The sequence below is a fragment of the Stegostoma tigrinum genome, chromosome 15 (assembly GCF_030684315.1).
Source record: "Stegostoma tigrinum isolate sSteTig4 chromosome 15, sSteTig4.hap1, whole genome shotgun sequence".
Taxonomy (NCBI): domain Eukaryota; kingdom Metazoa; phylum Chordata; class Chondrichthyes; order Orectolobiformes; family Stegostomatidae; genus Stegostoma; species Stegostoma tigrinum.
In genome coordinates, this window is record NC_081368.1 from 68,460,315 (window position 1) to 68,488,248 (window position 27,934).

Here is a 27,934-nt window from a genome sequence, read left to right on the forward strand (position 1 = left end):
ATGGGTTGGACAAAAAATGTTGAAATAATTTTTTAAAACTCACTCATGATATGTGGGCATCGCTGGCTGGCCCAGCGTTTATTGTCCATCCCTAGTTGCCCTCAAGAAGGTGGTGAGCTGCTTTCCTGTGAACTGCTGCAGTGCCCTGAGGGAGGGAATTCCAGGATTTTGACCCAGCTGCAGTGAAGGAACCGGGATATATTCCCGAGTCAGGATGGTGAGTGGCTCGGAGGGGAACTCGCAGGGGCACAGTCCTGCGCCATATCTGGCAGACAGGTAAGGAAAATACTGACGAGAAGATAAAGGACTGAGAATTGAAAAGACAAAGAGCGAGAGAGAGAAAGAACTGGGAAAAGTAAACAGAAAGCAAAAAAGTGAGGCGGGGAGTAACTGGGAGCTTTGCAACTCTTTCTAGCCTTTGGCAACCGCCACTTGAAGCAGGTTTCGGGTCTCTGCTGATTGCCGGGAACTCCACAATATGCAAGGAAATTCTGCAATCCCTTCAGCAGAAGCTCTCCTTTCGGGGAAATCAGCGTGATTTCACAAGGTGATGAGTCAGACAGTGACTGGCGCAGGAAGGAAACAACAGAACTGAAACTTCAGCTTCTTTACTTCCTCCAGCAGCGCGTTGCATCAGAGCTGACGAGCGTCATTGCTGAGAACTCTTCACCTCGCCTGTCAGGTTTTTTTCTCCCCCGCCCCCCCACCACACCCAACACTTCAGTGATTCCTGTACCCCGCTGCTGTCCGTCCCCGGAGTCGACATTGCGAGATATGTGGAGAACTGTACTGAGAGCCAGGAGCCTGCTGCCAGGCGCAATCCCCGCCAGAGTCCGGGTCCTTCCGAGAGCCAGGCCTGGGACAGCGCAGTTCTGTAGCCGAGTGAACCAGGGCGGAGCTGTTCAAGCAACAGAGCCCAGTATGCAGCCTGCAGCACCTCAACCAGGTAAGGAACAGCGACAGGAGCCCAACACCCCGGGCAAGTCCGGAACTAAATAATTTGGGTTGGGATAACCTGTGGCGAAAAAAGAAATCATAAAAGCGAAACGCTCAGGAGATCTGAACTAAATAAAATGAAGTTTTGGAGAAACTCTGCAGATCTGACAGCATTCATTGGAAAGGGAGACTGTTCGAGTTTCATATCAATTGTGAATTTTATACGTGTTAATAATAACATTCTGTTGAAGGAAAGGTAGGACTTTATTGCAGGCAGTTTTGCAGTGGAGGGATTCTATGATACCGGTTCAGATCCCTGGTGTGGAGGAATTATTTTATGAGTAAAAACTGCACAGGTTGTGACTCTACTCACCGGTGCTTCGAAGAGTGAGGTGATCTCGTTGAAACATGCAAGATTCTTGAGGTGTTTGACAGGGCCAATTCTGAGAGATGTTTCCCCTCATAGGAGAGTCTAGGGCCGGAGGGCATAGTTTCAAAATAAGGGGGTGCCAATTTAAGACTGAGAGGGGGAGGAATTTGATTTCTCAGAGACCTGTGAGTCTTTGTGACTCCTTGCCACAGAGAGCTGTCGGGGCAGGACACTGAGTATATTTAAGGCTAAGATAGATTTTTGATCAGTATAGGAACCAAGGGTTATGAGGAAAGCAGACACCAGAAATGTCAGATCAACCATGATCCTGTTGAATAGTGGAGCAGACTTGACCGACCAAATGGCCTACTCTTGTTCCAATTTGTCAGTCTTTTTTTATAGCTTTGTCAATTACTTGCTGTATCTACATACTAACCCCTTATGATTCTGACACTAGGACACAGATCCCTCTGCCTCTTAGCGATCTTCAATTTCTGACCATTTAGATAATATTCTTTTCATCTTCTTGCAAATTGGACAATTTCTCACTTCCATGCACCATTTGCCAAACCTTTCTCCAATGGCCTCATATTATCCCTTTGTAGCTTCCTTACATCTCCTTCAGAAGTTCCTTACCAACCTATCTTGGTGTTCAAGTTTCTTCAGCACTTGTTGCTGTTACTGTGATGGATGTGACAGGTCTATGACCAATCCTCAGACCTGGGAAAAGTTGGAAATACTTTGGTGTGGATTGAGCGATTGCAGGAAGGGAGTTGGAATGCAAAGGATGGGTCTGCAGCAGAAGGTAAGAGTGAGTTGGGGGTGGAGGGATAGAGTGTGTGGGAATAGGATGTGCAAGGAAATGAAATGGACGGGGCTAGAATTTTTCCAACACCAATCGCAATTGACTAGGAGGAGGGAAGACTGGCAGAATAGTGCAGGAACGCAGTGGGAGACGGGCATGTTGTCTCCCAGTTCCCATGACATTTTGCTAGGGGCTGGAAAATTGTCATCCATCTGGCACTGACCAACTCAGGAGGGAGCTGTTCTTATTTCTGTGGGTGCTTTGTACATGTTGGGGGCAGGACTGTGGGTTAGCATGTATAGAGATTGCTCAGGGGTAGGATTCTAGGATTACCCCCTTTTTGGGGCCTATCTAAGGCTCACAAAGAACTTCTGTTGCCATGTGAAATGAATCTCCTTTGTGTGATGTGACGATAATGTGGCTTCCAAGAGGTGATTTTGTCCTAGCATTTTAGTTTTGAAGAGAGTTTGTAAGGCAGAGGCAACAAGCTGTCTCTAAGAAAGTAAATAACTTGGGAGGCCTTGGGTTTTTAAAAAGAAACATTGGAACAATGGAAGCAACCAGAGTATGCTCAGCTCTCACAGATCCGGATTTCTGGGTTATGTTTTTTTCAGTAGCAGCAGAAACTATTGAGGTCTTTAAACTGAAATGTAAACGAACCTAACAAAAAGCAGTGGAAGATTCATTGAATGCCTCTTGGATGCCACTCTGAATTTTCTTGTGATGTTTCTTTCCTCCTGGATTGGAGATCTGCATGTGAGAATCTGTGTCTGAATTTTCTTTTTTGCCGAGGGTTGAGTTTATGGAATGTTTACTCTATTGGAACAGTTCGTTAGTAATAGTTACTGTATCTATTGTTCTGTTAAGATTCCAATAGCATTCTTATTCTAAATTCCACTTTCTTTGGTTGTATTTTAACTAGTGTTTAAATAAATTGAGTTTTGCTTAAGGTCGAGTAGTTTGACCAGTCACATCGCATCTGGGACTCTTTACGTTTCCCTTTAAAATAAGAAACATTAGGGTGTAGGCTGCTACAGTGATTGGAACCAGGTGGATCTTGTTCAGTTTGAGGTCCTTGACTGGGGTTGTTAACTTGGGCCGATCAGGAACGCCTTGGCTGACTAATACAAACATAGGATTGTGTACCAGTAATTTTGATGCCTTTTGGGAGAAGTGGACGCTGTGGGGTGTGGAGTGCTTTGTTTCCCCTACAAACTGTTTTGATTTGATCCCTACCCTCCCCATCACTTTTTCTTTCACATCGGCATTCCCCCTACAGGGGCTGTGCTTGATACCGATTCTTAGGCCACGTGGGTGTTTTTCCTGGTGGTGGTATGTTAATAAAGTTATTTGCACACCTGGTATGTTTTTTAAACTGTGTCTCACCCAAAAAAAGGACAAAAAAATTTAACCAGGAGATTAGAATCTCCTCAGGTGAGCACTAGAAAAAGAAAATATAACCAGATTACAATCTCCTCAGTCGAGGGCTGACTCTGAGCTGACTGGCCATAGTTAATGTGTTGTGCACAAGTGAATTTGGGGTGACTTGGTAATAAACATTGGATTTAGAATCTCCTTGGTCCAGGGGACTGACTCCAAACTGGCTGGCCACAGCCAGTGTACTATGCACAAGTAAATAAAAGGGTGATTTGAAGACAGGATACCTGCTTCTGTGCACTTATTTCAGCTACTTTCTTTGAATATTTTGAGGGGGTCTGGTCTGGTCCGTAACACTGAGGAGTTGCAAAGGGGTACAATGAGGAATGGCTGCTGTTTAAACGTCAAGAACAGGAGTAAAACTACCTTGCACAAAGAGTACAGAAATGAAATGAGTGCTGGGGTGATGGTCTGAAATTGTCAAATCCAGCGTCGAGTCCAGAAAGCTGCAAAGTGCCAAAGTGAAAGATGCAGCACTATTCCTTGAGGCTCATAGTTAGCTTTCCTTGGAACAGTGCAGGAGGAGGCGGCAGTCAGAGATGTCAGTGCGAGAGAGAACAAGGTGCAGAATTAAAGTGACAAGCAAAAAGAAGCTCTGGGTTAAGCTTGTGGACTGCAATGGAATTGCAAAGCAATCAGCCGCTCTGTGTTTGTGTAGAGTGTAGAGGAGATCGCATTGTGAGCAGTAAATACAGCAGACTAGAGTAAATCACTGCTTCATCTCGAAAGTGTAATTGGGGCCACGAATAGCAAGGAAAAAGGAGATAACAGGCTCATTGTTAAATCCATTGTGATTCATGGTAGGTTTCCAGAGGAAAGGGAAGGATTTTGTGATTGAAGAGTGAACTTAAGTTCACAGGATTTTAATACAGAGGTGGCTTTTAATGTCTGTATGGTTTTCCACCTTATTGAGCAGATTGGCAATGCACATACATACAGATGTATATCTGGGTACAGATACAACCAGCCTCCACTCCCTGGCCCAGTGATACTGAAATGAATCCAGTCAGATAGGTCTGCCCCATTTGTCCACTCCAGTTAGGAAAACTAATAGCCAAAACGTCAGCTGGCAGCTCAAGGCCCCATCAGTGCCACATTTGCAATAAAGAGAACACAAGCCAATCTTGTGAAACCATGTTCACTAGTCACATTGACATCCTGCAGGACTCAACACCTGGAATGAAATTCAATGATACAAATATCTGATCAATGACATACAGAAGACGGTGCACTGCCTCATCTGACAATTCATCCTGTGCTGTCACAATATATACAGTCCCCAGTCCACTCAAAAATAGAAAGTTACTAAGTCATTTCCTGTACTAAGAACTTCTCAGATAACATTGTCAGGCTCTAGTACTGTGGATATAAGTGCAATGTCCAGTTAAAGCCTATGTTTCAATCTGCCCTGAGTGGAACATAGAAGAGGAGAAAACCTAGCTGAAAATAAGTCAACACAGCAGGCCAAGCAGCATCAGAGGAGCAGGAAAGCTGACGTTTCAGGTCGAGACCCTTCTGATGAAGGATCTCTACCCGAAACGTCAGCTTTCCTGCTCCTCGGATGCTGCTTGGCCTGCTGTGTTCATCCAGCTTCACACCGTGTTATCTCAGATTCTCCAACATTGGCAGCTCCTACTATCTCTGAAAATAAATCAACTCACAGTTTCCTTAGGGCCCAATTATAACCGCTTCCTTTGACTTCCATTTTCCCACTTCCTCACACTCTCTGCCTATCCGTCCCATTCCCTCCCAACCTACCCATTTAAAAAGAAACTATCCACGGGTTGTGGACATCATAGGACCGGCCAGGATTTGTTCCCATCCCTAATTGCCCTTGAACTGACTGTCTTGTTAGGCCATTTCAGAATTAATGGAGTCACAGCAGATTTCCTTCCCTAAGCGGGCTCTAGTGAATCAAATGAGTTTTTACAAGAATGATGATAGTTTTATGGTCAGTAATTCAGTTCCAGATGTTGTTGGCTGAATTCAAATTCCACCACGTCCAATGCTGGGATTTGAACCCGTGTCCACAGGGTTTTAGTTTAGATTGTCTCAAATGCATGTACATATAGTCTTCTACAAATAACAAATGCCTTGGGTTTGTTTGCTGGATAGAGTCAAACTTCAATGTTTGTTTCCTCATAGTTTATTGTACGGAACCAACTACTTTAGTGACTATGTGAATATTTAAGAATTTTTTAATGAATAAAGTATATTTTTGAAATAAAAACAAAATAGTCTGGATTGGTAACCCAGTGACAATAGCAGTAATTGCACAATCTCTCATGTGTTCACTCATGTACTTCTCCCCAGCACTATAACACTAGTTTCTTTCCTCCACCCCATTTCTATCCTTTTTATTGTAACCACATCATTTTTTTCTGTCTGTTGAAAACAGTTTTATTGTAAGTAGGAAAAATACTGAACAGTTCTGTATACAGTAAACCACTCTGATCAGCAGTACTTAGGTGAGGCTGGGAATGACCTGCCCCTCCTGTACCTCTCAACTTTGCTGCAATGACTTTCTCCAGTGGCTGTGACAAATAAAAGTAATGGCATTATTTTAAATTACCAAGCAGTTATTGCACAAAGATCGCAGATGAATTGTCTGGATATTAAATGTTAAGTGGTAGGTAAGATCCATAAACTTTGACTGAACTTCAATTAAACATTGCTGACTGAGGCAGAATGACATTGCAAAAGTAGAATTAAGCTGAAGGACAGGCAGCGATGATGATATTTCACCGTTTTCTAAAGTGGACTGATTGCCTCATTCTTTTTTTGAACGCAAATGTCTGACTATTAGCCAGAATGATCCATGACTCACATAGTTTTTTGATTAAATGAAGAGAATTATTGGCTGATTTTGTTATTGCCTGTAATTTGGAAGCTTGAGGTTTATGTGTGGTATGCCATTGACAGGAAAGACAGAGAGAGATGAAGATAATTTTTCTTAGACTGAATTGTTATGATTTAAAATGCAGTTCCTGAAAGACTTAAGGAGAGACATCCCCTCATAATTTGATGAAGTAATTGGGTCTTTATTTAGAAAGACTTGTTTCCAGGGTTCTGGTGAAAGAGCAGGCTGAATGGTTAACTCTCTCTGAGAGTTGGTGCAGGCAAGAGGAATAGAAAGGCTTCTTGCTGTGTTGTTCAATTGTAGGATTTTAAATGAGAAGAATATAATACTTTCATAAGGCAAATAGCTTGATTATTTGAAATGCTAAAGCATTTACATTTGCATTTCTTCCACTCTCCCAGTTCTCTTTTATCCATCTTCTGTTAACTGGGGAAGACTGTTTCCTCCATCTCTCATCTCAGCATTTTTTGAGCTTTGTGACCTCATGAACAGCATTCAAACACGGTATCAGCCTGGTGAACCTTCTTTGAACTGCCTCAAATGTCTGTATATCTTTCTAGATAAGGGGCCTAAAATTCTTCTCACTATTCCAGCTGCGACTTGAATGGTAGCTCTTTGGGATCCATGCACAAGGGATCTCAAATCTCGCAGTTTTGTATCTTTCTGCAATCTTTTCCATTTAAACAATATTCACCTCCTCTATTCTTCCTGCCAAAGCACATGACCTCACATGTCCCCACATTATATTCTATCTGCCACATTTTTTGCCCACTCACTTAACCATCCACATCCTCCAAAGATAATTTGTATAATCCTCACCACCTGCATTCTTATCTAGTTTTGTATAATGCACCAACTTAGGTAGAGTATGTGCACTTTCCTCATTCTAGTTATAAATATATATTACAAATTATTCTTGCCCCAGCATGGATCTCTGTAGCACACCATTAGTTTCGGCTGCCATCCTGAGCATGACCTGCCTTATCCTAAATGTCTGCGTCTATTAGTTAGCCAATGCTCTATTTGCGCTAATATAATACCTCTAACACTGACCTTATTAAAGGCCTAATATGTGATACCTTATCAAACACATTCTGAAAATCCAAACATATTGCCTATTTTACTTCCCCTTTATCTATCCTGCCTCAAAATAAGTTTGTCGGGTATGATTTCCCCTTCCTGAAACCATGCTGACTCAGCTTCTTCAGATAATACATTTCTAAATACGCTGCTATTCCATCCTTCATTATAGCGTCCAACGTCTTCCCAATAACAATCTTAAGGTAATTTGGCCTTTAGTTAGCTGTTTTTTGTCTTTTTCCCCTTAAAAATAAAAGTGTTACATTTGCAGTTTTCAAGTCCTCAGTTTACAGAATGTAAGGATTCCTGGAAGTTTTTTTTTTAAATTTAAACTATTTCCTAATCAGTCTGTTCATAGATGTTATTGCACACCTCTGGAGCAATTGGGATTTGAACCCTGGCCTCATGGTGTAGAGGTAAGGATACTGGCATTGTGCCACAAGAGGGTCCCTCAAAAATCAGAAAGCTTCACAAATTTGCATGTCATCATTGTGTATGGGGCCACGCTAATCATCTCTGTATCATAGAGGCATACAGCATGGAAACAGATCCTTTGGTCCAACTCGTCCATGCCGAGTAGTTTTCCCAAACTAAATTAGTTCTACTTGACAGCATTTGACCCATATTCCTGTAAACCTTTCCTGCTCATGTATCTGTCCAAATCATTACAATTTTACCCTGTGTGCTGCCAAAGTTAATACAGTCTCGGAAGATTACTATCTCTGCAGCTACTTATTTTAATATCCTAAGCTGCTTTCCATCAGGTCCAGGTGATTTATTAGTCTTTAACTCCATTAGTTTTACAAACACTTTTTTCCAGTGATAGCTATTGTTTTGATCCCTTCGTGTTGCCCCTTGATTATTCAGTACTTTTGGAACCTTGTTAGTACTGTGAAAATTTCCCAAAATGTGTTTTCTTTGCTATCCAGTCGACATAGCTTGAGTTCAGAAACCCAGTTTGAAGTTGACACTTACTGCCCATTGGGAACCCAGAACAATGGTCGCTGGCTTCAGGATTAGTTGGGAAGGGTCGGGCCCTGAGGCTGCCAGCTTTTAGCTCGGGGTTTTGTCTCTGCCTCATAGAAGGAACGTTCAGTGGGTATCAACCTGTGGGCACTGCATGTTGGAACATGCTGCTTAAAATGTTAGAAATTACATTCCAATTTTGCCTTGTTTTCAGGATGTTAAATTTACTTTGATTGCTTATTCATTTATTGTACTTGTCGAGCTCTAAAATTAGGCCAAATGATGCTGTATTTTGTTAGTCAACAGGAGAGAAATTTTCTGATTAGTCCTTCCTGATCTTTGTTGATTGCACCCGAGTTAGGTTTTGTGACTGAGACAGGAGTCAAATCGACTGCATAATATTCTGCCACCTCTTCTCCTTACTTACAAGTGATTATGACAGTCTTGTGTTTAAATTACTATGTTGTTGCTCAGTCTGACCTGTGGTGTAACTACTTATTTTCTTACAGCCTGTTCTGCCTACAAACTCCAAGGCCGTACACCTTCAGCATTAGACAAGAAGCTTCTCCTGTGGTCTGGGCGCTTCAAGAGAGAGCAGGATATACCAGAAATGGTTTCGTAAGTGAACATTTGGGACATTTTAATCAACCACAAGTTCCGTACCACAGATTGGATTTAACTATCATTTTTGATTATCTTCTTATTTGCCTTATAACAGTTGGATTATTTTGAGTCCAGAATAAAATGGCTAATGATGCAGGAAAATGCACAGGGTTATAAAATCATCAGGATTATAAAATAAAAGGTTATTGAAGTGTTTCAAAGTCACAAGACTGTGAACAACATACAGAGAGCCAATGAGCAGGTGCATAACATCATGCAAGACGTAACAATAAAATGCAAAACTATTGAACTCATTTTGTTTCGGTTTCTTTGTGTCATCACCTTAGAAATATCCCACAGCAGCTGAATGTTCCTAGTACAGTTTGTCTTTTTACTTTTTAAACTACAGGACAACTAGCCCATTTCATCCAGCTCCCTGTTCCACAACATGCAGAAAATGTCTGCACATTCGGTTTTCTGAATATTCCACAAAACGGAATTGTCCACAAAATTCCCAGCCTTATGTCTCAGTATTTGCCTTTAATTCACAGAAAAAACCATTGGCCTGTTTCGCGCAGGCCTTCAATTGTTAACTGTCAAAAATTAGCACACTTTTCAGCCTTCTGTTTTAGCTAAGCCAGAGTCTAAATCGGTTGCTCACCTTCCCCACCCACCCCTCCCGCACCACAAATAAAACTCATAATAATAACCATTGTTACAGAGATAGTAGGAACTGCCGATGCTGGAGAATCTGAGATAACACAGTGTCAAGCTGGATGAACACAGCAGGGCAAACAACATCAGAGGAGCAGGAAAGCTTGACGTTTCAGGTCGGGACCCTTCTAAGCTTTCCTGCTTGGCCTGCTATGGTCATCCAGCTTCACACCCTATTATCTCATAATATAACTAGTCCCTTTAACTCTAAATGCAGAAGTGGAGTGCTGATCAATCCTAAAATGTCATATTTTGAGACGTTTTGACTTGCGTCCAGTTGTTCAGCTAGGAGCAGTGAAAAGCTAGGCCTAACTTATACCCTTTTAACCATGTCTTCAAAGCTGTAGTGATCAGAGATCAGTTATTCCCTGCAGGTTAACTCCGCTGAGACTATGCACAGTCTCACGCCTCACTGGAACAGCACACTGCAAATCAAGGTCTGCAATTCACAGGGTCATTGCCAAAGTTAAAGATTTTATCAAAGTACACAAATGTTCCCCAATTTTCCAGCTTGCTTAGAACTAGATGAACAAAGCATCGACAAGGTTTCTGGACTTAACAAGAATTACTTTTATTACAAATCATTAAATGTAGAATCTATGAACTGTCAACTCACAATTCTCACAGTTAAAGTCTAATCCCATGTAAAATTCTACCCCCCTGAACACACACACCCATACACACACACACATACACACACATCTATATTTATGGCCAGAGAGGAACACTAAAGAGGCAATTCAGTGGTTCTTGTCCAGAGGGTTCACTGAGATGATCCTTTCACTTGCTGTTCTTTACTCTCTCTTCTCTGGCTACTTTTCACTTTCTTGCAGGTAGCAATAGAGTGACTGATTCATAAATTATAAAGTCTCCAACTTATTGGTTAAAAGCTACAGCTTACAGTAACCAGCAAGGGATTACTAGCTTTCTTCAGGTAATTTCTACCACAGAGACACACCACCTCCCCTTATCAAGGTCCAAAGGCTTCTGGAAATAACTTTTCATATCCACAAGCTGTCCAGGTACCCAGGATCCAATCATTTGCTTGTTGACAGGCTGGTGGTTTTCGTCATTGTAACTGGTCACCATTCCTCAAACCAATCAGCTACTTGTTGCCAGCTGAATTTTAATTTGTAAACACCCCCAAACAGCATATCTGCAGCCAACCTTCTCTCATGAGTTATTCGAAGCAGCAGAGTAAATGCCACTTACAATGAGTTTCAGAAACTTACTTTATTCATAGAATCCAAACAGTGTGGAAACAAGCCGTTTGGCCCAACAAGTCCATACCACCCCTCCGAAGAGCAACCCACCCAGACCCTGCATTTCCTTTGTCTAACCTACCTCACCTGAACATTCGTCGACAGTATGGGCAACTTAGCATGACTGATCCACCTAGCCTTCACATCTTTGGACTGTGGGAGGAAACCGGAAAACCCGGAGGAAACCCACACAGACACGGGGAGAATGTGCAAACTCCATGCTGACAGTCACCTGAGGGTGGAATCGAACCCAGGTCCCCGGTGCTGTGAAGCAGCAGTGCTAATCACTGAGCCATGCAGCAATCCCATCCTTAGTTTTAAAACTGTGCTTTTCCTATTTCACTACCAAAAACGCAGAAAAGTAAAGATATAGTCTTACAACAGAGAGTCCTTGAAATGGTCTCAAAATGCTCTTTTTGACTGTTACTAGATCTCCAAACATTTTACAGGTCAAAAAGCATTCCATAGTGATCCGAAACACTTTTTCAAGGCCCCTGCTACTCTACCTACAGGGAAAGGGTTCTTTAATGGAGATTCTTCCTCAGTGTATTGTTATTAAAGTAATGGTTCTGAAAGAATTAACGTTTAAGTTCCATTCGGACCATAGCTGGATCATCCTTTCTCCTGCTTTATTTGCTCTTGGTGACTGTCGCTGCATTGTCCTTTCTCACTTACTCTTTTAGAGGCTAGTCACTATCTCTAGGTCTTCCTCAAACCACATGTGTAAGTCTGTGATATTATAGCTATGTATGTACCATCAATATTCAACAGCAACAATGTGTATCATCTAGAAGGCGCACACAGAAATTCACCAAAGCTCCTTAGACAGCACCTTACAATACCACCACAAACATCTAGAAGGACAAGGGCAGCAGATACATGGCAACACCACCACCTTCAAGTTGCCCTCCAAGACATTCACCATTCTGACTTGGAAAATCAGTGTCATTCCTTTAGTCTCAAGGACAACTAAGGATGAGCAATAAATGCTAATTCAGCCAGTGACTCCCACATTCTTTGAATTAATTTTTAAAAACTTAATGCTGTAAATAAACTTTGAAATGTCTATCTTAACAAGAACCTGATTCCCTGTGATGTGTGTTCTGGACTATTGTAGGGAAAACAAAATGCCCATTATGTTCGAATACCATTGATTGCTTTCTGTCCACGAAGAGGGTGTTGAAGTGCACATTAGTAGAAACGTTCTTATCTAAGTAAGGGACTTCACAGATATTGCTTATTTTAAAGAATTAGTTGAAGGCATATTTAGGGGCTTGGACTCAGGAGCTGGGGAACGATACTTGTATGACATGTTCATCTTACTGTGCAATAGCAAACTTTTCTTCTCTATGAAATCTCCTCCAACTGTGTGTCTGTTCCGAGCTCTGCTCCTTCCTCAGGTGCACTGTAGAAGAGGAGATATACTGACACAGGGAAGGGCCCTGAGGAAGGACCAGAGGTCTGAAAGCTTGTGATTTCAAACGAACCTGTTGGACTATAACCTGGTGTCATGTGATTTTTAACCTTGACAGCATCCATGGAAAGAAAGCAAGCTAAAATTTCGAGTCGAGACAACTCTTCAGTTGAGCTGAAATGAACAGATGAAGAGTCATCTAAACTCAAAATATTAGCTTGCTTTCTCTCCATGGATGCTGCCTGACCCGCTATGATCTACAGCATTTTTCACATCAATGAAGTGTCTGACAGGAGTGTTACAAAACTGTTAGAATAATACACCTGAATTTGTAATGCCTTCTGTAACACATCATGAAAAGTAAACAAACCTTTAGAGATTTACTAATTATATCTGTGAACCACTTTGGTTTATTAAGCATACAGAATTTTTGTTTCATTCATTGGATATGGAAATCATTGGCCGGGCCAGCATCTATTTTCCATCCTTAATTGCCCTGGAGAAGGTGGTGATGAGCTGTCTTCTGAACAGTGCTCAAGGTGTAGAAACAGATATGGTGCTAAGATGACAGAAGTAGTGTTGATGATGCAAAGTAATTTTCAATGAATAATAATTTTCTGTCGGCTATTTCTGACTTGATATCAGAAATTTCCAAGCCAATACATTGGCACACATTAATTTTTCAGTTGTTAGGCCATGGACAAATAACTGAATGCACTCATTAAAACTACTGTCCTATTAGACTGATTTAGCAATTACCTAAAGGCTATCTTAAACTCGACAGCCTTTTAGAAGCTAGACATTATAACCAGGCTGCACTACTCAGGAACAAAGACATTTATCTTTACAGGAATAGTAAAATCCAGCAGCAAACATGTAGCTGTCAAATACCAGGTGGAGAATTGTAGTGCCAAACCATCCCTCCACAGTAATATTGTACAGCTACATTGTGGAAGTAGTGTTACACAGGCTTGAAGTATCTGCCTCTTTTAAAAAAAATCAAAAAATTGGTGGTATTCATTTGAATATATGAATTAGGAACAAGAGTAGGCCACTCAGCACGTTGAGCCTGCTCCACCATTCAGTAAGATCATGGCTCATCTGATTATTCCACATTACCACCTCCCCCATCCCCAGCCCAGATGGTCTTTCAGCCAATTGCTATGCACCTCTGCCTTAAAATGTTTACAGACTTTGCTTACATTGTCTTTTGAGGGCAGGATTTCAAAGTCTCACCATCCTGTCTGAGAAAATGGAAAACTTCACATTTATCCACTTTGTATTCCATTTGACTGATCTTCGCCCACTTGGTTAATCTATTGATATATCTCTGCTGCTGCCTTACGCCCTTTTCACAATTTACTTCCCTACCTATCTTTACCTCACCAACAAATGTTGCTACTTGCTATACCTGGTCAACGAGAAAATGACTGACTTACATCTGCTCAGTTTCCTGTTAGCCAGTCAAGCTTTGATTCATGTCAATATGTTAGCCCCTTAAAGAGATAATAGGAACTGCAGATGCTGCAGAATCCGAGATAACAAAGGTGTGGAGCTGGATGAACACAGCAGACCAAGCAGCATCTTAGCAGCAGAAAAGCTGATGTTTCGGGCCTAGACCCTTCATCAGAAAAAATTTTTCTCATGTAGGTTCTAGGCCCGAAACGTCATCTTTCCTGCTCCTAAGATGCAGCTTGGCCTGCTGTGTTCATCCAGCTCCACACCTTGTTAGCTCCTTAAAGAGTTTTACTTTCCACAATAACCTTTGAGATGGTACCTTATTGACTGCCTTTTGGAAATCCAAGTTCAGTACATCCACTGGCTCCCCTTTATTCACGGCACATGTTCATTCCTCAAAGAAGTCCAATAACTTACGGTAGTACAGTATGGAAACAGACCTTTGGTCCAACTTGTCCATGCCGATCTGATATCCTAAACTGATCTAGTCCCATTTGCCAGCACTTTTCACATATCCCTCTGAACTTTTGCTATTCATGTACCTATCCAGTTGCCTTTTAAATGTTGTAATTGTGCCCACTGCCACCACTTCCTTTGGCAGCTCATTCCATATCCTCACCACCCTCAGCATGAAAAAGTGCCATTCAAGTCCCTTTTAAACCTTGCCCCTCTCACCTTAAACCTGTGCCTTCTAGTTTTGGATGCCCCAACCCGAGGTTAAAGACCTTGGCTACTCACCCTATCCATGCTGCTCATGTTTTTTAAACCTCTATAAAAGGTCACCCCTCAACCGCTGATGCTCCAGGGAAAACAGCGCCAGCCTATTCAGCCTCTCTCTATAGCCCAAACCCTCCAGTCCTGGCAAAAACCTTTTAAATCTTTTCTGTACCTTTTCATGTTTAACAACATCTTTCCTATAGCATTGAGAGCAGAACTGAATGCTTTATTCTGAAAGAGGCCTCAACAATGTCCTGTACAGCCAAAACATAACCACCCAAAGCCTGTATTCAGTGCACTGACCTACAAAGGCAAGTATGCTAAATGCCTTCTTCACCAGCCTGTCTACCTGTGACACTACTTTCAAGGAACTATTCCTAGGTCTCTTGTTCAGCAACACTCCCAGGGCCGGACCGTTAACTGTATAAATCCTGCCCTGATTTGTCTTAACAAAATGCAACACCTTACATTCATCTAAATTAATCACTAACTCCACTGTTCAGCCCATTGGTCGATCTGATCAAGGCCCCATTATACTCTGAGATAATAATCTTCATGATCCATTGCACCACCAACTTTGGTGTCAACTGCAAACTTACTAACCATACCTCCTACATTCACATGCACGTCATTTATATAAATGACAAAGTGTAGTGGACCGAGCACCAATCCTTGTGACATACCAATGGTCACAGGCCTCCAGACCGAAAAACAACCCTCCATCATCCCCCTCTCTCTCTTAATTAAACACAACTCCCCTTTCACAAAATCATGCTGACACATTGATTACTTTGAGATTTTCTAAATTTGTGGCTATAACCTCTTTAATGATCAATTTTAAAAACTTCCCTGTGATAGACATCAAGCTTACTTACATTTTCTTGTTTTCTGCCTCTCTCCCTTCTCAATTGGAGGGGTTATATTTGCTACATTCCAGTCCAGGAAATTTTGGGATATTAGCACGAAAACACCATCAACCTCATTAACTATCTGCTTTAACACTCCAGGATGAAAGTTCATCTCTATAGGAGACTTGTCAGTTTGCAGTTCCATCATTTTGCTTTATACCACTTCCCCAATTTTGATTTCACTAAATTCCTTCTGTCCTTCCTTCCACTTCCTGATTTACACAGATGATTAAGATGTTTCTTATATCTTCTGTAGTAAAGACCAAAGCAAAATTTCTGTGCTTTGTTTTTGACATTCTGTCCATTCTTCTGATCTATCACCTAACTGTGCACAACTATATCACAGTTAACTTTGAAAATATCTTTAGTGTTTTTTAGTTAACCGCAAATGGTGGATCTGCCCTGATTTAAGTTTAATATTCTAGTTTTAGACCCATTCTTCTCTTTTACAAATGACAAGGGTGCAAAATCATTGCCAAGTTATACATTAAAGGCAATTCTCCAAAATGGAAAAAAAGAGGTAGGCTGGGTACATCATAGACAATTGATCTACTTGCAGAACATTAAAAAATAACTTTATTTGTTTACTTTGGGGATGTGGGCATTGCCAGCAAAATCAGCATCTATTGCCCATTAGTCCTTTCTTGCTGTTTAATTAGAACTCATCATTAATGCTCTTAAAAGCCGCACTTACATTTGAACACATTATGAATAGAGGTTCCTGTGGCAGGATCAGACATTCTGGAGAGTTGAGTACACGGGAAGCTGAGAACTTTGTTTTTTTTTGGGACATACATTTCATTAAGATAAACCTATGAAAAGTTTCAAAACTAACAGCAACAAAAACAGAAATTGCTGGAAAAGCTCAGCAGGTCTGGCAGCATCATGAAGGGAAATCAGTGTTAACGTTTCAGGCTCAGAGGCCCTTCCTCAGAACTGATGGTCACGAGGAAAATGTCGGTTTATATGCAGAAGGTAGGGTGAGAGGGTAAGGAGTAAACAATGGGTGGGGATGGGGCCCAAAGAGAGAGAATAACAATTGGACAGCAAAAAAAAGTTGATAACAATCTGGGTAGGAGGATGAATTGCTGTTAATGGAGACTGGTAATGGCTAACAATAGGTAGGATGTAATGTGATAACAAAGCCTGGTTTGTGGGGTTGGGGGCTAGGTCATGGGAGAGTTCAGGCCCTAAAATTATTAATCTCAATATTGAGTCCGGAGGGCTGCAGGGTCCCTAAGCGGAAAATGAGGTGTCGTTCCTCCAGCTTGCACTGAGCTTTGTTGGAACACTACAGCAAGCCTGAGACAGTGATGTTGGCCAAGGAACAGCGTGGTGTGTCAAAAATGGCAGGCAACTGAAAGCTCTTACTTTCTTTTGTAGGCAGAACATAGATGTTCAGTGAAGCAATCACCCTGTCTACACTTTGTTTTCTCCAATGTAAAGGAGACCACATTGTGAGCAGCAAATGCAGTAGACTAGACTATGTGTAGTGCAGGTAAAGTGCGCCTTCACCTGCAAGGTGTGTTTGGGCACTTGTATACTGAAGAGGGAGAAGGTAAATGGACAGGTGTTGCACCTTTGGTGGTTCCAGGGGAAGGTGCTGTGGAGCAGTGTTGGGAGTGAAGGAAAAGTGGACTACAGGTTCCTGGAGGGAACCATCCCTGCAGAAGGCAAGCAAGGGAAAGGAGGGGAATGTGTGTCTGGTAGTGACATTTTGCTGGAGGTGGCAAAAAAATGGCACCTGATGATCTTCTGGATGTGGATGCTGGTGGGATGTTAGGTGAGATTGTAGGTCTTTGGGTTTGCGCTCTATCCCCAACTATCGTTAACGCTTTACCCCCCCGATGTTTTGCATATAAACCAACATTTTCCTAGTTACCGTTAGTTCTGAGCAAGGGTCACTGGACCTGAAATGTTAATTCCGATGATTTCTCCTCACAGAAGCTGCCAGCCCTGCCGAGACTTTCCAGCAATTTCTGTTTTTGTTTCTGACTTACAGTGTCCGCAGCTCATTCAGTTTTTATTTAAAAACAACAGCTCAGCTTACTTTGAACTGGAAGCAATGCAGGGACTTTGGTGTTTGATGTCACAGTCACTTTATTTTTTTTCCAAATGGGAATCTTAAAGAAAATTGTTTTTTTTTAAAACAGGAATGAAATGCTTTATGCAGCTGGAAACAAAATCAGGGTGAAGATCTGCTACATAATGATAGGTTTGACAGTTATGGCCTGTTTGGTAATGGTGGTGTCTGGAAAGAAGGTATGTTCATCACGAACCTATTGTCCAGAGAAACTATTTAACGTATCTGCAATTGAATCATATTTATCCTCTTCACCACAACTCCTCTTCTTAAATGCAGACAATATTGAGAAGCATTTGCCTTAACAGTACATTAGCAGATCTCAAGGTAGCAATTTCCTCATCTCCTCATATATTGTTTTCTACAATGGGTTTCTAATTCATTTTAGCAGTCTGGGAAGCAAAGTAACGTTGTCTGCTCAGTCTGTATCTCTCAGTACTGCTTTTAAATTCACGCAAATAGTCTCATCCAGGAGGATAGGACCATTCTCTCCATTGTTTTGGCTATCCAACAACCAACATCTAAAACAATGAATCATCTCGTCATTTTTCTCATTGCTGTTTAGGGGTTCTGATGAGGGGACTAAAATGTAATATCTCCAGGTTTGTACAACAACACAAGGACGGGTGGGAGGGTGAGCTGTGCAGAGATGGTTCAGTGTGATTTGGCCAAGTTGAGAGTGGGTTAATACAAAGCTAAGAGAGTATAACATGGATAAATATGACGTTTTCTACTTTGGTAACAAATCAGGAAGGCAAATAATTATCTGAATGGCAATAAATTGGGAAACAAAGAGGTGCAAATGAGAACTGGGTGTCCTTGTACAGCAGTCACAGAAAGCATGCAAAAAAGTGGTAAAGAAACCTGTCATAGCAAGAGGATTCAAGTAAAAGTGCAGGACTGCAATTATTCAGGGCCTTAGTGAGACCACCCCTAAAGTCTTAGTTAGACTTACTATGTCTCTGTAATCACCACAGGATCATACCCTTTAACCTCAACTCAAAATGGATGCCCTCAATATCACTACTACATTTACCGTCTCCTGATCCCTTTCCTTTCCCTCCCACCATTTGGATAAAAGCTGTCTCTACAGCCTTAGTTATTCAATTCACCAGGGCACTGGTCCCAGCACAGTCCAAGTGAAGCTCCGATGGAAGGCATCGTCTTCAGAATATAATTTCCGGTGTGGCTTGCAACATCCTTGCGGAGGTCTCTTTACCGGAGGATGGCTGTTCTGGCTATTGTGGGAGTGCAGTGAAGGTTTACCAGACTGATTCGTGGGACAGTAGTACTGATGTATGAAGAGAGATTGCATCAGGTAGGACTTTATCCAGTGCAGCTCAGAAGAATGAGGCAGGGGATCTCATTGAAAGCTATTAAATTCTAACAGGACTGGACCGGTTAATGCGGGGAAGGATATTTTCAATGACCGGTGAGTCCAGAAACAGGGATCGTAGTCTAAGGATACAGGTGGGCCATTTAGGATTGAGATGAGAAGAAATTCCTTCACAGACAGAGTGGTGAACCTGTGGAATTCACTATAATAGAAAGCCATTGAGGTCAAAACATTGAATGTTTTCAAGGAGATAGGTATTGTTCTTAGCGCTAAATGGATCAATGGCTGTGGCATGAAGTAGGGACAGGATACAGAGTTGGATGAACAACTATGATCATTCTGAATGGAGAAGCAGGTCTGAAGGGCCAAATGACCTACTCCTGCTCCTAATTTCTGTTTCAATGATACAGTTTCCACTGTTCCTATAATTTAACCCAGCGTGGTAGTCATTAATTTAGGGGAAATGCTCTTGAAGGGCAAATAAAATCTGTTTAAGTAATACGTTCTTATTTAAATCACCAGTCCTTTAAACATGGGAGAAAAAAAAAATCAGGTTGCAGCAATCAGTTATAGTTAAAAGAAAGACTGATGGACCATTTTGATTGGCAGGCCATCTGGTGTAGATTTGAAGAAAAAAGCCACTCTTCCTGAAGTTTCAGTAGAATTCACTGTTGATCTACCTCGAGCATTACAAGATTATACCTGACCTAATTCTGTTAGAAGACACACAGCACCAGATTATAATCCAACAGGTTTATTTGAAATCACAAGCTTTTGGAACCTGGTGTGTGAGAGTTCTGACTTTGCCCACCCAGGTACCTCCACATCGTGATCTTATTTTGAACACATTTCAGAGATTCTACAGCTCTAAAACAACTCATCTCAGCAGAGTGCATTTTGATTAACAGGCCTAAAACGTTATAGGATTAAACCCATCTGTTTCACTAATGCTCTTTAGGGAAAGATATCTGCCATTCTTACCCAGTCTGGCCTACTTCTGACCGTGGACTCACAGCAACGTGGTTGCCTTTCAACTGCTCTCTGGGCAATTCGGGATTGACAATAAATATTGGCCTAACCAGTGACATTCACATCGTGAGAAAGATTTTTTTTCCCTGCAATAAGTATTGTTTTTTGGTTGCTGAAATGAAATGTATTCTTGCAGATTGTCCAATTCTGGAGATTTAAGAACTTTCAATGAGAGTTGTTTTTCAAGTGTGCATGAGAGTCAGAGCTTTATTAGATTGTTAATTTTTTTTCATCTCCACGTGACTGCTGAGGTCTGTCTGTAGTGGATATTGGGTGAGTGATGATGGAAATGGGAATGGGGTTATGAGGGGGAATAGCTGATGAGAGCAGGAGGCAGTTACTGATGAGAATCAGGGAGGCAGCAGAATCTCTATTATTAATTTCTCAATGAAATAATCATGTTCCACATTCCATCTTTACCTTGTGACCAATGGTGAAATACGTTGAAGGCAAGTAACACCCAAAAGGTAGCAGCAATGGGAGACTGCCAACCTCCCAGTCACTGCCTGAAAAAACACAGGAAAAATGACTGAGAAATGCAAGGGGACGGAATTTGGGACGAAGGGTGAAAATATGGGTTAAGCTTCAAAATATAGAATAGTTGGGAACACTACATGCTGTACTGAACCGTAAGAAGTACAGGCATTCTGTTTTGTACTAGGAGTCATCGAGTTATACAGCATGAAAAAGACCCTGTGGTCCAGCTCTTCCATGGTGTTCAGATATCCTAAATTAATCTAGTCCTATTTGCCAGCATTTAGCCTATTCCCCTCTCAAACTCTTCCTATTCGTGTACCTATCCAGACCCCTTTTAAATGTTGTAATTGTACCAGCCCCCACCACTTCCTCTCACAGCCCATTCCAAACACACCCCACCCTCTGCGTGAAAAGGTTGCCCCTTAGGTCCCTTTTATATCTTTTAGCTCTCACGTTAAACCTATACCCTCTAGTTTTGAACTCCGCTACCTTGGGAAAAAGACCTTGGCTATTCACCCTATCCATGCCCCTCATGATTATTTAAAACCTCTTATTATGTCACCCCTCTGCCTCCAGCGTTCTGTGGAAGTTAGCCCTAGATTGTTCAGCCTCTCCCTATAGCTCAAATTCCCCAATCCCGGCAACATCTTTGTAGATCTTTTCGGAATCCTTTCAAGCTGCACAACATCTTCCTTCAGCAGGGAGACCATAATTGAATGCAGCATTCCTGTACTGTAGAAATCATGACAGATAGAGCAAAAGACCAAATAAGCAGGAGCAGCCTAAAAGCACTTCAATTTCTCTCTATTGTTTCTGTTTCCACATCTATCTATGTATATAATGAGTCTTACCTTGATGCAATGAAGCAAAAAGGAGTGCAATCTGTGTGGAAGCTTTAAAATGGTCAATATCTGGGGAAATGTTTTACAGCCAATTTTAGCAAATTGAATTTCTGCTGAAGAATATGTTCTGTGTAATTCCAGGAAGGAACAACAGTCTAGGTAGTAAGGTCCTCATCAGTGTGCATCTCTCATTAGTGAGCTATTATTTAACCCTTTAAGTTGGGGAGAAAGTGAATAAAAACCCAAAAGTAAATTGTACTAATGGTGGGAGCACAGAATGTGGAGCCGTCACCTTTCAGTACTGCTGCAAATTGATAATTCAGAACACCGGCTGGATAACAGGGAATGAGCAATGGTGCAGAGAGTTTAGGGCCGTCAAGGGAACTGGGACACAGAGGCTGATGCAAAATACCAGGCCTATAAATACTCATAATGAGACTGGTCTGGGAAGAAGGTAAGCCTCTAAGGAATTGGATGAGGATGTCTGGGAGAGAGTGAATGTGCTAAGTCACAATGTTATTTGCAGTTTTTTGCTAGCAAGGACACTAAATATTAAATATAGCGGGCATCCAACACCCATCATTGGTGCCGTGGGACCGGACATTAGTAAAACAGATGGTTTAGACTAGGCAGAAAGAGCTGAACCCTCCCTCTTAGTTAGAATCTCAGAGATAGAAAGAGATGTACTATTGTTCATTCTCAGGGACAGTAAGCACCTACACACAACAACTATAAAATTGCAAAGCAATGTTTAGGAAGATTTACATTACCATTTCAAGGAAGTACAAACACATTAGACAGTCACACTGGGAATTACAGTCCATTCACAAGTCACACAGATTACACTATATTAACAAGTCAGAGTCTGAATAACAGCCCTTTGATCTGTAACCTATGAACCACAGCTCAATAGAAAGTCATACTGGGAATTTCTAGCCCTTTTAGAGTTATTGAGAAATTCAGTCCATCAGCAAGTCTCACCAGGGAGTTGCAGTCCATTCGAGGGACATAGCCAGGAATTAGGGGAAATTACAATCTTTGAGTATTTGAAAAAGCCACATCTTGTCAAAGCTTTTCACCTTGCGCTCACAAGTCATCATTGATGTCTGCAATCATTCGCTAATGGATTGTCCACATAGGAAATTCCATTTCACTGGGTCATGGGTTCTGTGGGTCCTTACATGATTGATGAGCCCCAATCTGACCACACATTTGGCAGAAGTTTCCAGAAAGTGGGAGTGCTCCTTGGGCTTGAGATTATTGGCATTCCTTTCTCTGGTTTCTCTTCTATACTTCCTCTTGTCGCTGGGTATTTTCAAAGAATTTGTTCTTTCATACAGATTATCCCAATTCAGTTTCTTATGAAAGAGGGTTCCCACACATTGACATCAATGTTGCATTTCTTGAGGGAAGCCTTCAGAGAGTCTTTGAAACCCTTTTTCCACCATTCGTTTGAGTGTCTTCCTTTAGCTGGGCGAAGATGATTTGCTTTGACATTCGGAACTCAAGCATCGAAGCCTGTGGCCAGCCTAGCTGAGTTTGTTTTGGATGGTCACGGCCCTGATGCTGGTGTTATTGGCTCCTTCAAGGATGCTGTTGTTAGTAAGCTGGGTGATGTGGAGAATCCATCTCAAACACCATGGATGGTACTGACGTGGCACCTTTACATACTCTAATATTCACAGCCATATAGAACAGTCAGAAAAATAACTGGTATGCACACATTTCTCAGCATGTGCACGGATCTCACGTTTGTTGACGACTCTCATCCCTAGGCGTGCGAAGGCAGTGTTCACAGATTGGATGCAACGTTGAATCTTTACATCAATGTCAGCGTTAGATGAGCGGTTACTTCCCGGGGAAGGGAAGTATTCTACATCTGCCAGGATTTTTCTGTTGGCCTGAATGGAGAGATGGACCAGGACATGACTCGGGACGGTTAACGGATTTGAATCTTCTGGTACTTGAGGCTGAGTCTAATTCAGTATGCTTCCATGACGACATCAAGTGAGGCTCGAAGATTCTCTTCCAAGAGAGCAGAGACAACATGGCCATGTGCACATTGAATTTCCACAAGTGAGATTCGTGTTATTTTTTCCCTTGGATTTCAACTAGCTGAGATTCCATGTCCACACCACTGGGAAAAGTTTTTTTTTCTTAACAAAGTGAAGAATGGTGGTGATGAAAATGGAGAAAAGGGTGGTGATGATGATGACACATCCTGCTTGACCCCTGTCTTGACCTTAAAGGAATTCAGCATATTACCATTGGTGAGGACCATCAGTGACATCATCATGGAGGAGACAGAGGATATTGTTGAATTTCACTGCAAGGCCAGCTACTGTCAGGGTCTTTCATAGCATTTCTTGATTGACGGGGTCAAAAGCATTGGTTAGATCGATGAAGGCAATATAGAGTAGAGTAATTGGTATTGTTCCTGGCATTTCTCTAGGAATTGCCAAACAATGAAAATCACGTCTATAGTTTCACAGTTTAATTGGAAGGCACCCTGCTCCCAGTGATACTAAAGCCTGCAGTAGTTTAAGAAGGTAACTTATGAAGTTACCTTCATAAAAGATGCCATTTGTTGTTTGTGGTTGAGCCATTTCAGTGCTGTCGTGCAGACAGAAACCCGATTACAGATTCAAAGAGTGAACTGAATGAAAGCTTTGCATTGATTTGAGAGGCAACATGTTCAAGGAGCTGTCAAGGAAAAAGACATTACAGACAAAGCAGTAATGATCAGGGACAAAGGGTTTGAGAGCGAATACTTTGAAGGGAGAATGTTGATAATGGTTTTGATAGGAATGGATGATAGTGCCAGAAGTTTGGGGAAATCTACCAACTCATTAACCTGACACCAATAAACAAGAAACTAAACAGAATTAATAATCAGGAAAAAGTGAAAGATTATTTACTGGACTGTCTTCCTGTGCATAATGAGCATCACAGCATTCGCAAGAGGAGATTCTCCTCCACCAATCTGATGTTGTCTTGCCCCAATTAACAACATGCAAATTCCACGTAAATGTAGGCCACTCAGCCACCTCACCCCGAGCCAGCTCCTTAAATCAAAAACATCATGGCTGATCGGATTACTCCACATTTCCAACTAGGCCCAGGTAACTTTTCTCCCCTATACTTAACAGGAATCTGTCTTAAAGATACTCGAGTCCTTTTGAGTTGGGGATGTGGAGGGGAACTTGCACAAAGTTTGTCAGTGCTAACTTGTGGAACCATTCACCTCCAATCTGAGCCTTGATTGGAAACTCAGACCCTAGTATCAGTGGTTGGTCATTAAATTTGCAGTGAGCACACAAGTTGTTGTGTATTCAAAGGAAACACGATCTTGGCAGCAACTCAAGCGGATTTACACCTGGACTGTCTATTGACAAATTTGAGCCTGATTTGGCTCGATGAAGTTGGTATATTTGCAATCAAACTAAAGGCCGCACATGCTCCATATTCGAAACAGACCTAGCCGAGAGGGGATGATGAAAGACATATGTTAATTTATCATTCATCCTGACCAAAAAGGTGTGAGTTTACAGTAACAACATGTATATAGTGACAGGTTACAGAACCCAGTTAGTTGTAGATTCACAGTGAAACCCTGCAGTTCTTCAGTCTGTTCAAAATGAATTACTGCTTGCTGCAATGTAAAGTGACCATACTAGCTGAGAGAGAAGCATGGAGAATCAACTTAGTTAGATTTCTTCAACACTGAGCACTGCAGTCTGACACAAGACATTTTTCATTTAAGATACTGGTATCGTCGCTCAAAGCCAACTGTCCAAAAACACCAGGGGTGTCTGAAAATTGGATATTTTGCAGAAAGTGCCATCATCTTTTTCCATTTTACTCCGTTAAAACAAACTGACCTGTGCAATTTTGCTAGGTGCTAATTGACATCAGGCTTATTTGTTTTCCTGCTTACGCAGTGATTTATTTCAAAGCTGCAAGTGACCCATGACCCCAACAGGCCTACCTCAGGTCTGACTCAAACCCTGCCAGCATCCAATGCCTAGCACAGCCTTAGGCCCTGGAGTTGCCATTGAACTGAACGGCATATTAGGAGAGAACGGGTGAACGTATCACAATCGTTTCACTTGTGAGAGTGTTGTAGGATGTCACAAAGCCAGTTTTTGAACACCAAACAGCAAGCAGTCCTTATGGAAGATTGTTTTTAAAAAGAAACTCTGATGTCTGAGAGTATGCATTTATTTCAGAAACAGCTCATTGTTTTGACAGAAAGGCAACTGCAACAGAATCCTGGATTAATGGGATCTTTGACTGAAGACAGAGGTCAAGATTGTTCACAACGGCATGGTGGCTCAGTGGTTAGCACTGCCACCTCACAGCATCAGCAGCCTGGGATTGATTCCACCCTCGGGCAACTGTCTGTGTGGAGTTTGCATGTTTTCACGGTGTCTGTGTGAGTTTCCTCCCATTGTCCCAAAGATATGCAGCTTTGGTGGACTGGCTATGCTAAATTGTCCGTAGAGTCCAGCGATGAGCAGGCTAGGTGAATTCACCACAGGAAGTGCAGGGCTACAGGGATAGGGTGGGGAGTGGATCTGGGTGGAATACTTTCAGAGGGTCACTGTGAACTTGATGGGCTGAATGGCCTGTTTCCACACTGTAGGGATTCGATGATTGTCCTCTTGGTTTCAGCCTGAAATCAGATGGCATTTTTTAAGAGAGATGAAAATAATGTGTGTGGGGTGAGGCTAACGGTCATCTCACTGAATACAGGCCTCACTGTCTGGAAGCTTCAATCCCTTGGAGGATTTCTCTGACATCATCTGAACTCTATGCTGTTTCATAATGTTGCCATGGAGAGAGTGACAATAAGCTATGAAATGAATGATAATGATGACAAACCAAACACAAAGCTGCCTTTAGCTAGTCTCTTCAGAAGGGCATCATCTCCAGTCTTTGCCGTGGATGCACCTTTATGGTCCTACACTGGTGACCTTGCTGCATTACTTTGTGTACTGTTGGTCCCACCTTGATAACAGTAAGACTCCCCACACACACATCCATCTACCACCTTGTGCTAAGTGTCCCCAGAAAAGCAGAACCTGGACATTGACAGTCTTGAACCTGTAATTGAGGAGCTCTCCCTGCCATCAATGCTTTCCAAAATCAACCTGCTCAGAGTTGTGCTTATACACAGTCAATACAGTGTGCAGCTGGAGGAATACAGCAGGTCAGGCAGCATCAAAGGAGCAGGAGAGTCAGTGTTTCAGGCCTGGGCCCTTCATCTGGGCTCTGGTGAATGGTCCAGGCCTGAAACACCACCTTTCCTGCTCCTCTGATGCTGCCTGACCTGCTGTGTTCCTCCAGCTTCACACTGTATTGACTCTTAATCCAGCATCTGCAGTTCTTGCTATCTCCATGTGGTTATACACCACTGATGCAGGTGGGACCTGAACAAAGCCTCCAGGTCCAAAGATAGTCACACTATCACTGAGCCACATGAACCCATTCCCTTCTGTACAGGTTGTTTACTCACTCAGATCAGCTGGATTTTGTTTCAAAATTTTCAGATAATCAGAGTTTGTTTTTGCTCAGACATTGTATTTTTGATGCATTATTTCATTTATATTCTTTCCCTTTCCCCAATTACAGGCTTTTAAACAGCACGAGAACCTCACCAAATGGAACTTGGAAAAAAAAGCCAAACTGAAGGAGGAATTCGAACAGAAGCTGGCCACAGAAAAGGCACAGTAACTGCAATAAAGACTAGCTGTACCAATTTACCTCTTCCTATCAGTGGCACGGAAGACAAACTAATAGTCTCTTCAACAGTGGGTTCTGAAGTATGTTGGTACACAGTTAACGACAGTCAGGATGAGTACTCAGCAATGTCATCAGTGCTTGGTCTGAAGAATGGACCAATCCTCCCTTATTTCCATTTTATACTCTTCCACACTTCTCTGAAACTTTTTTTAAAGATTTTATGATTGTCAACTGAAGCCAGATTATTATTGACACCTTCCAATGAATTGTTGTTTTCGTTTCTAGCAGAGAAGCCAGCTCATTTTACTGGTATTTTATTCACTGATGACAAGCTGAGAAATTTGAGACTTTTTTCCTCCTGCTGGAGTCTGTGTCTATATGACACGGATACTTGGGCCACATCTCTATTAAATTATTAATCTCAATACATAATGGAATTTTCGCTACCTCTTTTTGAATACTCAAAGCATCACGTCAGCACTTGGTCGCAGCTCAGCTCTCTGGCGATGTTAATGAATGATCCTCCATTTATTTCAATTTTTTTTAAAGCATCGCCAGTATTTTGTTTTTCTAGTATAATTCCTACACTTTGAGAACCAGGTTGGTCTCCTGCAGTGTGGATTGATCTTTATCAGAGCTAAATTTGCAACATCCTATCAGCATCTTTCCAATCATGATAAAACACCACACATCACAGTGAACCAAGCCAGTAAACCACTATCCTCCCACATCAGGGAAATCTGTTTTTAATTATGAAAGTTGACCTTCAAAAGGTTTCATGTATGTCATGTCTAAAACTGTAATATTAAATCAATTTAATATTTTGTAGCAGATTCTAGCCTGATGGTTCTTGTGACTTCCTGAATAAAAATTATCTTGTTGTCTAAATGCC

The 27,934-nt window shown here is 41.8% G+C and overlaps 1 protein-coding gene across 1 annotated transcript; it reads left to right on the forward strand.

Annotated features, from left to right (window-relative positions):
- Positions 1-224: 224 nt before the first annotated feature.
- On the forward strand, positions 225-27,934 carry LOC125459075 (protein FAM162A-like). The gene is made up of 5 exons (XM_048545021.2): positions 225-276; positions 622-946; positions 8,964-9,072; positions 17,684-17,792; positions 26,932-27,934. Exons 2-5 carry the CDS (start codon positions 775-777, stop codon positions 27,031-27,033), a joined length of 492 nt encoding a protein of 163 aa, XP_048400978.1. The 5' UTR covers positions 225-276; positions 622-774; the 3' UTR covers positions 27,034-27,934.

Coding starts and splice junctions, on each gene's coding strand:
- LOC125459075 (XM_048545021.2), top strand. CDS start 775: ATGTGGAGAACTGTACTGAGAGCCAGGAGCCTGCTGCCAGGCGCAATC. Junction 9,073..17,683: donor GATATACCAGAAATGGTTTC/GTAAGTGAACAT, acceptor TTTTTAAAACAG/GAATGAAATGCTTTATGCAG. Junction 17,793..26,931: donor TGGTGGTGTCTGGAAAGAAG/GTATGTTCATCA, acceptor CCCCAATTACAG/GCTTTTAAACAGCACGAGAA.